The sequence below is a fragment of the Pteropus alecto genome, unplaced genomic scaffold (assembly GCF_000325575.1).
Source record: "Pteropus alecto unplaced genomic scaffold, ASM32557v1 scaffold25, whole genome shotgun sequence".
NCBI classification, from domain to species: Eukaryota; Metazoa; Chordata; class Mammalia; order Chiroptera; family Pteropodidae; genus Pteropus; species Pteropus alecto.
The window spans coordinates 173,450-187,725 of record NW_006441955.1 but is presented as its reverse complement, the minus strand read 5'-3'; the positions used below and the strand labels follow the sequence as shown (position 1 = coordinate 187,725).

The following is a 14,276-nucleotide window of genomic DNA, read 5'->3' as shown; positions in this document are numbered from 1 at the left end:
TGAAGAAGACAGAGCAGAAATCAAGAGAGAAAAGACAGAGAATAAAAGATTAATAAAACTAGAGATTGGTTCTTTAAAAAAATTTAAAATATCTATAGAAAAAATGCATAGGTAGCAAAAGTAAAAATGAAAACGCAGAAGAAATAACTATAGAAACTAGAGACACAATTTAAAAATAATTGTATTAAGAATAATTATATGCTAAGAATTTTGAAAACCTAGTGGAGTGGTCCTAGAAAAAAAAAAAAAAAGTGCCAAAATTGACAAAGGAAGAAAGAGAACTTAAGTAGATCAATAAATAATAAAACAACTGAAAATGGTAGTCAAAGACTTCCCACCATTTTCCCCAAATACCCAGATGGTTTTATAGGCAAGATTAACACATTTTCAAGAAATATTTCCAGATACAGAAAACAAGTAAAAACTTTTCTATAATAGCAACGGAACCCTGATTTTTATTAACAAGACTTAGGGAAGACTTCCAGTTAAAATAGTGGATTGAACAAATACATTTATATATAGCAAAATAGCTAATTTAGTCTTGATTCAAAAGTAGGATAATATGAAAAATAAAATTACAGAACCCTTTCACTTATATTATTGCATACGGCCTAAATAAAACATTAGCTAACTGTACTCATTAGGATAGGGTAAGTTTTGCTGTGCTAACAAATAACCCCAAAACTTCAACAGCTTAATATAATAAGGTTCAGTTTCCACTCATACTATATTTTCATCTCAAATCAGCTGGAGACTTTGCTCTGTGTCATCCTCACTCTGTGTCTCAAACTAATGGAATAGTAACCATAAGGAATATACAGCATTACTAAAAGGTACAAACTTTCAGTTATAAAATAAATATTATGGGGATACAATGTACAGCATAAGGAATATAGTCGATAATATTGCAATAACTTTGTATGGTAATAGATGGTTATTAGATTTATAGTGGTGATCACTTCATAAGATATATAAATGTCAAATCACTATGTAGTACACCTGAAACTAATATAACATTGTATATTAACTATACTTTGATTAAAAAAGATATGTAGAACTTTACTTGTCATTGCTTCAAAGGGAAAGAGAGAATGTGTTGGAACTCACACCTGCTCTTAAAGCTTTCACCTGAAACCAACGCATATCATTTTTTCTTTTTTTTCACTGGCTAGAATAGGTCATGTTCATGTATCTGGAATACCAAAGTAAAGCTTTATTGCAAAAAGTGACACCCTGGATCTCCACAAATAAAAGTATCATCTCATTTCTGTTGTGGCAGAATCAAATTGCTCTTGACCTCATGATCATAGCTCAAGGTGATGTTTACACTCTTATCAACACGAGCTATTAAACTGTAAACTCAATTAGAAAGGGATATCACTAAAATTAAAGAAATAGTCTTGGTTCTCCACTCCATTGAGAGAGAAACAACCCTTTGATTCTGATAGATTCTGGATATAGAGAAATGAGATAGGATGTGATTTAAAAGTAATTAAATATGGACTAATCATGCTGGCAAAAATTTGTGTTCTTTAGGTATTTATTATGCTTGCTTGGGCTTGCTTGTCCTGTTGTATAAAACAACTTATTAATACCTTGAGAGAACAAAGGCCCAAGGAGTAAATGAAAAAAGACAGATATGTATCTGGACAGATATATGTACAGCATTATGAATATACAGGTGTCAAAGTATGGATGATCCACAGAGGAATATAAAGATGAAAATCAACAGAACTTGTCACAAACATCCTAAAAGTTAACATCTCAACCAAAAAAGAGATCATTAATGTTTGATACTTTGGACAAATATCAAGATTCTTTCATATATTACTTTTCCCTAAACAAATACTGTGACCTCTTTCAAATATATCAGTCCCTCTTCTCAAGTATCCTTTAAGTTTGTCAACCTTTGAGTGCAAGGTTTACAATCTTCCCCTGAAGAATGTCACAAGGTCTCATTTTTCCTACTCAGTGTTAGACAGCCCCTTTACAGACCACAAGACAGCTTCTGAATGGGGTCTTAAATTGCACTCGTATATAAAGAATTTCAATGTATGGAACTGAAACGTGGTGCTAGCTTCTGGCTGGGGATTCCTTCCTTCTGCAATGTAGTTTTATAAAGACAAGTTTCATTTTTAAATTCTGAGCCTGTGGTCATATGAAGAATACTTCAATAATCATATGAAGAATACTTTTTGCAAAAATACTTGAGGACTTCATAGTTCTCCCAAAGGCCTTCCTTCATTCTTTGATATTCCAACATCCTTTTTTGAAGTCTAGTGTCCTAGTCTTTGATTTTAACTGTCAGATCTTCACTTTTCAATGGCTTGGAGTATGTGTGAAGTTCCCCAACATCACTTTAATTGCTTAATAAATGACTGCATCTTTTCCAAGATGTATAATTTTACTTTGCAGTGAATGTGCACTGTACTGTCCACTGATTAGACAAAGATGTCAATAGAGAAATGCTAATGTTAAGAAGGGTGAGATGTTGCAGTCAAGAACAATTTTTAAGTAGTCAGTTCATCAGTGAATAATTTCATGTTTTAACTTTTATTTCTTTATATGGGCTGAATTGTGTCCTCCCCCCTCAAATTCATAAGCTTAAGTCCTAACCCCCAGTCCTTAGATTGTAACTGTATTTGGAGAGAGGGTCTTTAAAGAGGTAATTAAGTTAAAATTAGGTCATTAGGATGGGCCCTAATCCAGTATGACTGATGTCCTTACTGGATGCATACACAGGAAAGACAACACGAAGACAGGGAAAAGATGGCCATCCACAAGCTAAGGAGAGAGGTCTGGAACAGATCCCTCAGAAGGAACTAATTCTGCTAACACCTTGCTCTCCAACTTCTAGCTTACAGAACTGTGAGAAAATAAATTCCTTTTGTTTAAGCCACCCATTCTGTGGTACTGTTCCAGCAGCCCAGCAAACTAAAACACATAATACTCAAACTACCTCATAACTAATCATGCTGTGGAAACTTGGATCATGAAAGTGTGTGAGGGAGCTATAGAATCACATAGTAAGCCACCTGTGTAGGGTGAGGTCAAGAAAGATTTTCTAGAGTGACAGCTAAACTGAACATTTTAGTAGATGTTAGCCCACACAGTGAGCCAAGGGGTAGGATGTTCCAGGTAGAAAGGACTAGAGACAAAAGGCTAACTTCCAACATGCCTCCCTCCATCTACTTTTTATCCCTCTAATCTACTGAAACCAGGGTTGTTTCTAAGACACAAATGTTATTCCTATTCAAAACTCTTCCATAGCTTCCCATTGCATTCAGAATTAAAACACCCAAATCTTAACCCACTCCCCTAGGCCCTCTATCACCAGGCCCCTACCAATTCTAACATTATTTCATGTCATTCCACCTCCAGTCACTTTGTTATACGAGCCTTCTTTAGATTTTTCCAACAGCTTCTTCCAGTTTCAAGGCTTCTCCCCCGCAAGCTACTCAATTTACACAGAACACTATTCCCACTATCACCTCATTTAACTAATTAATCTCTAATCATCCTTCAGATCTCAGCTGATTAAAACAGTAGGCTTCTATTTCATAGCACTTCTTCCAACTGTAATTAAACTAATTATGCAATTAAAGTCTGTCTCAAGTATACTGTAGAGACCTATGTATCTTAGTTATAGCTATATCCCCAGAGTCTAGTATTGTCCCTAACCCACAGAAGTATCCAATAAATATTTGTTCAGTGAAGAGCAGTGGTTTGACTGGAAAATTAAAATGAGTTTGTGTGACTGGAGTTTAGAGATATTTTTCTATAAACGATCCTAAAACCTCAGTGGCCTCTGGTGGGACTATTAAGTACATAAGATAGGATCTTAGGTACAGAGTGACAGGCTTTGGGGCTGACTCTGCCTCCTTAAAGTAGTTTATGCATACAGACTGTAGTGTCTGAGAGAAAAAGCCCTTGATTTTCCCAACTTTCCTAATTCTGTAAGCTCAACTTTGTTTGACTTCATATTCCTAAACCTAGACACTGACTAAGGTAGGGGATGGAGTGGGAACTCAAGACGCAGGCCTAGCAGTGCCACAAAACCACAGAACTCTCACTGCCCTGATTTTAGTACCGAGGTGACCAATTTTTGGTACTCTCCGTAACTCCCGGGCAGCATGCCACTAGATATGAACTGCCACTAGATGGCGCCACTCCACTAATATACCTAATTCAGGAAAGCAGAAACGGAACTCGGCTCCATGCTGGTTTCTCCAGAACAAAGAAAGATAAGGAAGTCTGGGCTCAGGGCAGGTAATACTCAGCATCCCTAAGGGAAACAGATTTGCCATCACAGGTCCAACCAGACAAATAAGACAAGCAAGCAGTGTCGATGTGCCAATGGATTTATTAACTCCCTCTTTATGGGGATGGCAGGACCTCATAGCTAGGGAGTTGATAAGGAAACCAGGAAGCTGTGGTTTCAGTATGGGTCATTAAAGGGATACAGAGGGTGCTCTGCATCTCTCGGGACCTTCTTCCCATCCACCTGGAAAAAGAGACAGACATAGGAGTCAATATTTCAAAAATGTAGGGCATCTTTCCCCTAATCTTCCTGAATAACCTCTCTTATGTATAGCACAATGTCACATGGCAGCAACAGGGCCCTGGCCTTAGAGAATGCCATAGTATCAACAGTATTCCAACACCAAACCTCTAGCCGGTACGCAACTGACCCTGCCTCTAAAAGTTTGATGTCTCAGCTGGAATAAGAAACTATTTATTTCTCTATGTGCAACAAGCTTCAACCCAACCTCAACCCCTTTAACAAGGTTGAGAATGCCTTCTAGGCTCCTCTCATTTATATTATTTCTGAGAATTTGCTACATGTCAGGAATGGGGATCATTTCAAACAAAGGAAGCTAAGTCTTAGAGAAGTTAATGTTCTAGCTTACAAAATATCGAGAAGCAGAACTGGGACTCACAGGCTATATGCCTTATCCCTGAGCCATACAGAATCCAGCTTCAAATCTCAGATTCCCTGACTCTGGAGGATGACACATACTCACCGTAAGCATAGGCACAATGTATCTCCAATTTTTATTCAGAGCATCTAGCTGCTTCATCTCTTCTGGGCTAAATGTGAAGTCAAAAACCTGGGGAAATGGAGTGGGGGTCAGGAAAGCCAGCTTTGTGAGTGGAAGTCGGGGGTCCTAGAACACTGCTTCCTTAGGAAGAGTTGGGACCAGACTCAGACCTAATGGGCTAAAGGAGACAGGATCCGTCACAAAGTACCTGAATGTTCTGAAGGATACGTGAAGGTGTGACACTCTTGGGGATGCAGATCACTTTCCGCTGGACTTGCCACCTACGGTGTGGGATTGAAATAGATGAAGAAGAGCAATCAGTACTCATAAGCATTGTTTTGTCTTCCATGCAGCCTTCTTTAAGCTCTGGAGCTCCTGAGCCCCACTGGAATGGGAAACATGCTTCAGAGTGGCCTCCCGCCCAGATCATACAGCAAGATTCTCAGCCTCATCCAGGCACTTGAATAAGGAACCGCTAAACCCTTGCCTCCCAATCCAGAAGCCCTCTCCTTGACCTGACCTTCTTTCCCCACGACTGCCCGCACCTGAGCAAGATCTGGGCTGGAGACCGGCCATACTTTTCAGCCAGGGCCAGGACCGCTGGCTCCTCAAGGAGAACAGGCTCATCAGGATCACGCCATGCACGATCAGAAGAGCCCAGAGGGCTATAAGCAGTCACCTCCAGGCCACGTGCTTGGCAGTGGGCAATCAGCTCATTCTGAGCCAGGTATGGGTGGCATTCCACCTGAGCCAAGAAACAACCCATCACCGTGGGGTGGCCACACCTAGCTTACCTGGCCACACTCAGACATGCTGTCCTGACCAAACCTTCACTGCTGACCCCCCGCCACTTCCCCTCAGCCCAGTTCTCTCGCAGTTTCCACCGTCCATTTCATCCTCTTCACACACTTCAATGGCCTTCTCTATGCAGAGAAATCCTGCACCAAAATTTCTGACAACTTGCTAGTTATCTCCATGAAGTAGACTCATCATCTGTTCACTCATGCTCTTACACACATCCCACACCTACTCCACCACCAAAACCAACTGATCTGCGATGCTGTGCTCACCTGCAGGACAGCTGGGCGCACAGAGGCCACACTGAGCACATCATCAATCTGCCGACTGCTAAAGTTGGACAGGCCCAGTGCCCGCACCAGCCCCTTAGCTACCAGTGCCTCCAGAGCCTTCCAGGTCTCCTTGTAGTGGATGGAGTCATAGCGTATAGTCCCATCGGCATTCTTAGGAAAAGGGTTGTCTCCTCGCCTGTGTGAAAGACAGACCCCCATCCCAAGAGTGAGCACAAATGCCAGGCTTCTGCCTTACCTGCCCATCAACCACTCTCATGTCCCATATCCCAAGCCCAGAACGGCAAAGGGCCAAGAATGAGAAACAAGCATGGATATTCACCCTTCTAAACCATAATCCAGGTGTTAACTCTATATGAAATGGCCATTCCCTCTCCTCTACTTCCTAGACACAGATTATATCTCCTCTACTCTGGGAAGTCTTCCTTAACGCCTGCCTCAGGGAGTTGCATGCTCTTGCAGCCTCCTTCTAGCACAGGGCACAGAGCTGATAGGCTCCTCTTATACCCTCTGCTAGAATTTATTCTTTACTGCAACCTCAAGGCCTACTTCAGGAGAAGCTAGTATGTTTCTTGAATGAATAAAGGGAGCGGGAGGGATCAATCATGCATACCCTGGGATACACATCATGTGAAGCTACACTCCTTTTTCTGTAGCCAAACTCCTGGCTGTTGCAATAGAAAAGGCTTAATTCCCATGGCAAGCTCCTCAATTTGCCATATAGGTGAGTGTTCCTCTCCTGCTCTGCTACTGTGACTTCTAGTAAGTTACTAACATGCCTCCACCAACTCCCGACTCCCTGGAAGAAGAAACTGGCAAAGCTCACTCAAAAGCATAAGGCCAGTGCATCAGGTACAGGTCCAAATACTCCAGCTGGAGTTCAGCCAGTGTCTTCCGAAGAGCAGGCTCCACATCCTCAGGGTGGTGCTTAGTGTTCCACAGCTTGGAAGTCACAAATAGGTCCTCCCGAGATACTGCCTGGTGCAGGGGGCAGGGCCCACAGTGAGAAGAGCCAAGGGCACCCAGTCTCACCCACCCTCACCTCTGGGTGAGAATTAGAAGGGAGCTGATGCTGGACCCCTCCAGCCAGGCCCCAGCCCCAGCTTCTAAAATCTCTCACCTGTCCCCCGTAGCTCCAGTCCTCACCTTGCCAGGTCCCACGTTCTCCTTCAGGGCCTCCCCAATCTCAGTCTCATTGCCGTAGATAGCAGCACAGTCAATGTGGCGGTAGCCTACACTCAGGGCATACTTAACAGCTGCTTTTACCTGCCAGGTGAGAGAAGCATAAGTTTCAGCTCTGTTGGTCTGGGCCAGAAATTGCCCTCCTGAGGGTCACCGATGGGGGAGAGGACAGGAATATATCACTGCAGTCATCTATGCAGTGGAGGTGAGAAAATGGAAGATGGTTCTAGTCTAGGGGACCAGAAGCCTCTTCAGAGACCCCAAACTCTTTGTTCCTATCCCACTAACCTCCAAGGTTCCTTCCTACCCAAGCAATCTTAGCAGGGCCCGGAAAAAAACTAACATGTTCCCAGTTATATGCACAGAAGATGGACAAATACATTGACAAAGGACAGAAATATAGGTCATGGAGACAGGTCCCCAGTCCTGAGGAGCTGGTTAGGGAAATATGATATAAGGTAAATAATTCTTGGGCCAAGGCCTCCCAGAGAGAGACTCTTAGGCAACGATGTAGACCAAGCAAGCTCTGGAAGCTCAGGTGAGCAGAAGAGGTAAGAAGAAAATTAAGGAAGGTGGAGAAGTGAGATGGAAGCTGGGCCCAGAGCTCCTCATCAGAAAAGAAGAAAGCAAGTACCAACTAGGAGAATGGGTCAGTTAATTTGCTAAAAACTCAACTAGAAACATGGCATCAGAAGCAGAACCAGGTGCCAGGACCTTGCTATTCAAAATCCCCAGCTAGGAGCAGCTCCTACTATCCAGATGTACTCCCCAACACCTGACCCTACCCGTGCTGCTCCATCCCCCGACTCTGGCCTCCACCCCCTGCTTTCATTTAGCTCCTGAACCTGTCCCAGGCAGTGTCAATGCCTTTCTGGAGCACAAAGATCCTGGCTCCAGCGTCCTATGCAGCTGTAGGATAGAAAGCAAAAGGAAAAGGGCAGAACTCATATCAACCATATCACAAACACTAGCCAAAATCTCAGAGAAAAGAGGCTGTTCTCACTGTCGAGTCCCTCCCAAACTTAATCCCCCACCTTCTCTAAACTCTGACTCAGATTTCCCAGGAAAAAAGACAAAGCACTGGGGAGAGGCCCCATGCCAGGTGGATGCTGAATCTTTAGTTGTATCAACTCTAAGAAAGCAGGTCTCCATTCCCAGGCTCCCTGAGCCTGGAAGGGTCTACACCAGGGGTCATTAAACTCCAGCTTGCAGTTGCTTGTTTTTTTCAGCCCTTGAGCTAAGAACAATTTTTATATTTTTAGGTGGTTACGTAAGTACATAATTGCCTCTTTTTCAATTTGTTCAGCAAAATCTAAATGATTAACCATCTGGTTCATTAAGAAAAAGTTTGCTAATCCTTGGTCTATACACCTGACCTAGCTATTCTTCAAACCCTGACATGTGCTATGTGCCTACTTCTGGAAAGAGCACTAGTGGGAGAGGCCCAGTCCTCAAGGAGCCCAGTGTGGGACAGAAGACATGATCATGACACAGGGTGATAAGTGCCATATTAGGGGTCAGCAAAGGGCCAGGCACAGAGGGGTCCCACGTTTGCCACAGCACTCAGTGCAAAGCCAGTTTAGGAAAGGGTTCCTTCCTATGGCCCTTAGCCCTGCTGACCCCCTCAGCTCCTCCTCTAATCAGCTGGGAAAGCCAAAGGCACACTGCTGGGCTCTCTTCTCCTTCCCTTGTTTCTTCCCACTGCCCTCCAGTCTCATCCCACTTTTAAGTGGCGTACAGGGGTGGTGCTACTAGGGAAAAACACGGGGACTCTCTTCTAAATACTGCCTTTTCCCTAGCAAAGGTGTAAGAAGCTGTCCTCCTCTTCCCCATCTCTCACCTGGCCAGGTTGACTCTTCCAGGTGCCCAGTCCAATCAGGGGCATCTTCTGCCCAGTGTACAGAAGGACACAGGAAGCTGCCATTGCCCCCTGAAAAACAGATGGGAAGAGAATGGTGTAGGGATCAGTGCTGCTTGGGCTTCAGCTACCCAATGATCAAGACTCCTGTAAAACATGGGAGGTAACAGGGGCAGAGGTGATAGGCAAACAAACACGCAATTGTATATATGTGACTGTGAAAAAAGGCAGCTGAGACAGCGTGCCGAGGAGCAACCAAAGCCAGTAGCTCCTGAACAAACATTAACCAGACCACCACCCTGGCTGCCCTTCCACAAGGCTAAAGATCTGCATTAGAGCTCCAATACTCCCAAAAACAAGGGTGGGTGGCTCCCCAGAAGTACCCAGCCTTGACTATGTATGGTCTCAAACCAGTATAAGACAGACAAAGGTCATCTAGTAGGTTGCCAGAACTACAGAGTCTTTCTGAGTTCCTCTCACAGAGATCTGATCCGCCATGCTGCTAGGCCTGAGTGGACTCTTACAAGGGAAGTAAATCATTTTTTAGATGAAAAAACAGACTCAGCGAGATGAAGTTATTTGTCACAAATAAACAGCTAAGAAGTGGCTCAGTCAAGGATCCAAGGAGGAACTAATGGAAAAAGGCACAAAAAAGGAAGGTAAACACAGATCTACAAAATACATGTGTTCACAGCAGACACATGTATAATGTGCTACAGAAAAGCAACTGACTTCTGTAGCACAAGAACCAGGGAATACTGACAATGGCTTTTAAGAATGAGCTGGATTTTCCCAAGAGTCAAGGGGGAAAGTCTTTCCAGGAAGGGGGAACTAGACACAGGACTTCAGTGCAGCAGAAAGCAGTAAATTACAGATACAAGAAAATTTTCCAACTAAACAAAAGCAGGTGGGTGATTGCAGCAACATTAGAGAGCTATGACAATCAGAAGTCTCTAAATGGCCCAAGAATACATATTCAGCCAGCAAATCAATGTTCTAGGCCTTGTGCTAGACCCAAGAGATGACATATATTCAAATAGAGTCCCTGCTCTCCTAACATTTATGGTCTGGTATGGGAGGGCAGGGGGTCGGAGGATACCAGAACCATGTATAAGAAATATAACCCAAATCTGCACAAGTGCTGCAAGAAAAGAGTGACCTGGCTAGGGTGGCTTCTTGAAGGTGATAACTGAGGCAAGTCTTACTGAACAGGAGGTATCCAAATGAAAGAGAAAGGAGAACGCTCACCCCAAGAGCCAATAAGGTAGAAACCTTTTCCCTGATCTCATCGGTACTTTAAAAATCGCTCTCTTGGGGTTTATTTCATTGTCTGCGATATCTCCATAAATATAAGCTTTGTTTCCAAGTTCTGAAAGGACGTCAAGAGTATTATGGCAAAGCAAATAAGACAAATTGTGAGTACAACCGACACACCAAAATTGTCTGCTAATACTTCTGACTTGGGAAGAATTTTATAGTCTAGCATAACCTGGTTATGGAGACCACCCTTTTCTCCTAAAACAGAAGTAAAAATGTTCAATTATCTGAGCAGCAAACCACAGATCGCTGAAGAGCAATACTTTTTGTTACTAAACCTCCTGGAGATCAGGGAAGCATGTCTGGACTTCACAGGAGGAAGGAGCCTGCCAGCTGCCAACAAATCTGTGGCTGGTTTCCTGGGCTTTATCCTCAAGCAAGAGATCTGTTGGCCTCTCCCAGATTTCCCAGCACACACGGGAGGGCTCTGAAATTACACCTGGTCTGAAGGCTTGAACAAACACCTGGCCTAAGGGGTAAAAGAAGAAACCTAATGCTTGCTTCTCCCTTTCTTCTGCTGGTGAAACTGAAAACCAAAAGGGCTGAGGCTTAGAGGACAAAGGTCATAGAGGGAAGACCTAATACATCTGCAAGACCTAACAAGTACTCCAAAGGAAGGAATGGAGGGGACCACAGCAGAAAACAGATGTTTTTCTCTAGGACAGGAAGTCATCCTCTGCCAACTCTTGACCTCCTTATCTTCTGCCTGAAACAATGGCTTTCCAGCCTAGCCTTGCATTAATAGGCTGTGAGCTAGCCTGTCAGGAACTGCCTAGCTGGAACTCCAGCAGCACTCAGAAACCTCATGTTATCTTGGTTCTAGATGTAAAACAGAAAAAAAGCTGGGTGTGTGTGGGGAGAGGGGGAAGAGGGTAGCATCAGCACTCGGGTTTTATTATTTCCAAGTTGGCACCTAGCTTCCTTTTCACTGGAACTCAGTCTTCTCAAAGGAGTTGCTGTCTGGATATAGGAAACTAGAACACAGGAAAAAGAAGAAACAGTGTATGTATGAGTGTTCCCTGGCTGTATGGACCTTTCCTCTGCCTCCCATAAATGTTGGTATCCCTCAGGGTTATGGACCCCAATCCTCTTCTCACTCTCTAGATAAGTTCATGTCTCTAGTTATCACCTTAAGCACTGATTCTTCCCAATTCAGTCCTGTATATTCAGCTCCCTCTGGATATCTCCACCAGTGTGTCCTGTAAGTATCTGAGACTCAATGTGTCCAAAATTATATTCGTCAAATCCAGCAGCAGAGCACAAAGGAAACAGTTCAAGCTCTGGGGTTGCACAGTCTTTGGTTTGAATCTCAGCACCCACCCCCTCCTCCCCGTTTTGAACAGCTACTACATCTAAAGCACCTTGCACAGTGCCTAACCCATGATCTTCTTTCTGTATATTCTTGTCTCACCAGAAACTCAAGGCTCTGGTGAGACAGAGTATATGGATAATTCTATACAGAGCAAACCAGACATGTTCACAGTATAATCCACAGAGTCTTCAAAAAGCCATATAAATAAAGTATTTCAGTTCATTTGAGGCATTTCTGAGTATTATCAGATTATAGTTCTGACAGGTGATGGGAGGGGAGAATATCTTCTGTACTTCTAAGAAGCTAGCATAGAAAAACACCTCATATATGTAATGGTGACCAAGATTTGGTCTATTTGGCTGGGTTAAAAACCCTGTCGATAATTATAAATATAAAAAAGATACTGTTTGCCCTAAACTGTAACGTAAGACCTAAAAGTGCAATAACACTTCATGTACTTCTTGATGTATGTGAAGAAAACTTTTAAAAATATATTTCCTAAATCTTTCTCCAGTCCATCAATATTTACCGCCATTGCCACTGCTCTAGCTCTGACCATCCCTACCTGAACCAGGGCTCTGCTTCCAGTGTGGCCCTTCTCTCCACAACCCAATCACTAAATCTGACCATGTGACTCCCAGGTACAAACATTTCCAGCAGTTCTTTCCTACCCAGGATAAAGTCCAGACTCCTTAGTAATACACTTCATAACGTGGCTCCCACATTTCTCATTTTTCCACCTCCTCATTTCAGACTCCATGTTTCAAACTTTGCAGAACAAGCTACCACTTACTTAACTCCAGGCCTCTGCACACTTTCCTTCCCCAAGTCCCAATCCTTGCCTGGCTAAATGCAGCTTATCCTTCAGCTAGCACTTTAAACTTCTGGCTCCTCCCTTGTACTGATAGCTTGTGCACACAGCTGCAGTTGTCTGTTTATATACGAATTCCCCACAAATCTGGGTACCCCTTGAGGAAAGCCTGTCATCTTTCTGAACCCATCACTCCTAGAGTGCCTGTCCCATACATACACACTAAAAACAGACACACACATACACAGCAGCAAATGAGGGAGATCTTGACCGCTGGAGGGGCATTTGAGAAAGTCACTGTCTTCTTCCTTTACTTCTTTAAGTAGGCTGGAAAGAACCTGTGCTCTCTATCCTGAGGGCGGACACCTCTGTAGTGAAGGATCGAGGCCATCTCCTCTGCAAGGAAGATGGGGCGGCAGCAAGAGAAACTCACCTCCTCAGGAGCACAAGGCGTGAACAGGACTGTGTGATCTCAGATCGGTTTTGCGCTGTGCTGACGATCCAATGAGCCTCAGCTTCCGGGACTAGTGGGCTGCAAGGGAAATCAGTGTGATGGCGGAGGCAAGGACCTGGCTTAAGTCTGGCGTTAAAGAGGAAGTTCCTCCCCAGGGAGGGACGAAGGCCGGGCATTCAGCCTCACGCGCAGTGGAGGGTGGGCTCCGCCCCGCTCCCCTCCCCGCCCCTACCTCTGGGACGGAACTTGGGGGTGGAAGCTAGAGATGGGATCCTGCGCTATCTCTTCCTCTGAGTGCTGGTGGTAGGATTGCCCGGGGCTTAGATACACCTGACCGCGAGAATTTGGAGAACCCGCGGGCCGAGTAAAGCATGCGCAGCGGATCACGAGGGGAGCTCCAGGGGCCCGGCCAGGCTGCGCCTCTGCTGGTCCACATTGCACCGCGCGCCGCCGCGCCGCTGCTCTAGGCCGGTCGATCGCCTACGGGAAGAAGGAGGGTCCCAAGTAACACGTTGCAGGTTCTTCTGAAGCCGGCTTCCCCTCCGGATTCACCAGCCCAGCTCTTGGTCCATTCTCCCTTACAGTCTGATTGTCCGGGTTCCCAGAATATACCTAAGCCGTCTACATTATTTGGTCAGGCAAACTGAGGCTCAAAAGCAGCTGCAGCACGAAGGTTGACCATAATAAGTGAGACCTGGGTCTGTAGGTTGCAAGTGGTAGAAAGTTGGTGGTTTCTACATCCGTACTGTGGACCCTGGCCACTCATTTATGTGCCAGGCACTGTGCTAGACTTTGTGATTTAATTGAATCTTCACAACAATCCTCAAAGGGGAATGTTTTTTATTTCTTGTAGATTTTTAATTGAAGTATGTAGTATAGCATACATACAGAAAAATGGACAAATTGTAAACGTTTAGCTCTATGATTTTTTTTCCTTTGCAGTATAACTGCCATCCAGGTGAAGACAATAGACTTTACCCCACATGGGAAGCTGGTGAGGGGAGGGAGATATTACAGATTGGACAGACTCAGGTAAAATAACTTGCCCAAAGTCTCACAGATTTTAAGTTACAGGTTTGAAATAGCCCTTACCTTTTTGGCTGCATTTACGTGTTTTCCTTGGCAGGAGTGGGCAAGAAGCAGGGTTATCCCAGTGTAGCTGTGCCTTTCTCACCACATCTCTGTCTACCTGGCCGCTCTGTACTCCCCGGA

The 14,276-nt window shown here is 44.2% G+C and overlaps 1 protein-coding gene across 2 annotated transcripts; it reads right to left on the bottom strand.

The window, feature by feature from the left end:
* Positions 1–4,343: 4,343 nt before the first annotated feature.
* On the bottom strand, positions 4,344–13,513 carry AKR1A1 (aldo-keto reductase family 1 member A1). 2 transcript variants are annotated; one of them, XM_006919136.3, is made up of 10 exons: positions 13,395–13,513; positions 13,044–13,142; positions 9,153–9,242; positions 7,277–7,396; positions 6,957–7,108; positions 6,113–6,308; positions 5,588–5,787; positions 5,251–5,323; positions 5,025–5,111; positions 4,344–4,504 (listed from the first exon to the last, which is right to left on the bottom strand). In XM_006919136.3, the coding sequence occupies exons 3-10, from the start codon at positions 9,234–9,236 to the stop codon at positions 4,439–4,441; spliced, it is 978 nt and encodes a 325-aa protein (XP_006919198.1). In that variant the 5' UTR covers positions 9,237–9,242; positions 13,044–13,142; positions 13,395–13,513; the 3' UTR covers positions 4,344–4,438. The 2 variants fall into 2 exon arrangements, with proteins under 2 accessions (XP_006919198.1, XP_006919197.1); XM_006919135.3 differs by having other exon boundaries at positions 13,297–13,448.
* Between the last annotated feature and the right edge of the window lie 763 nt (positions 13,514–14,276).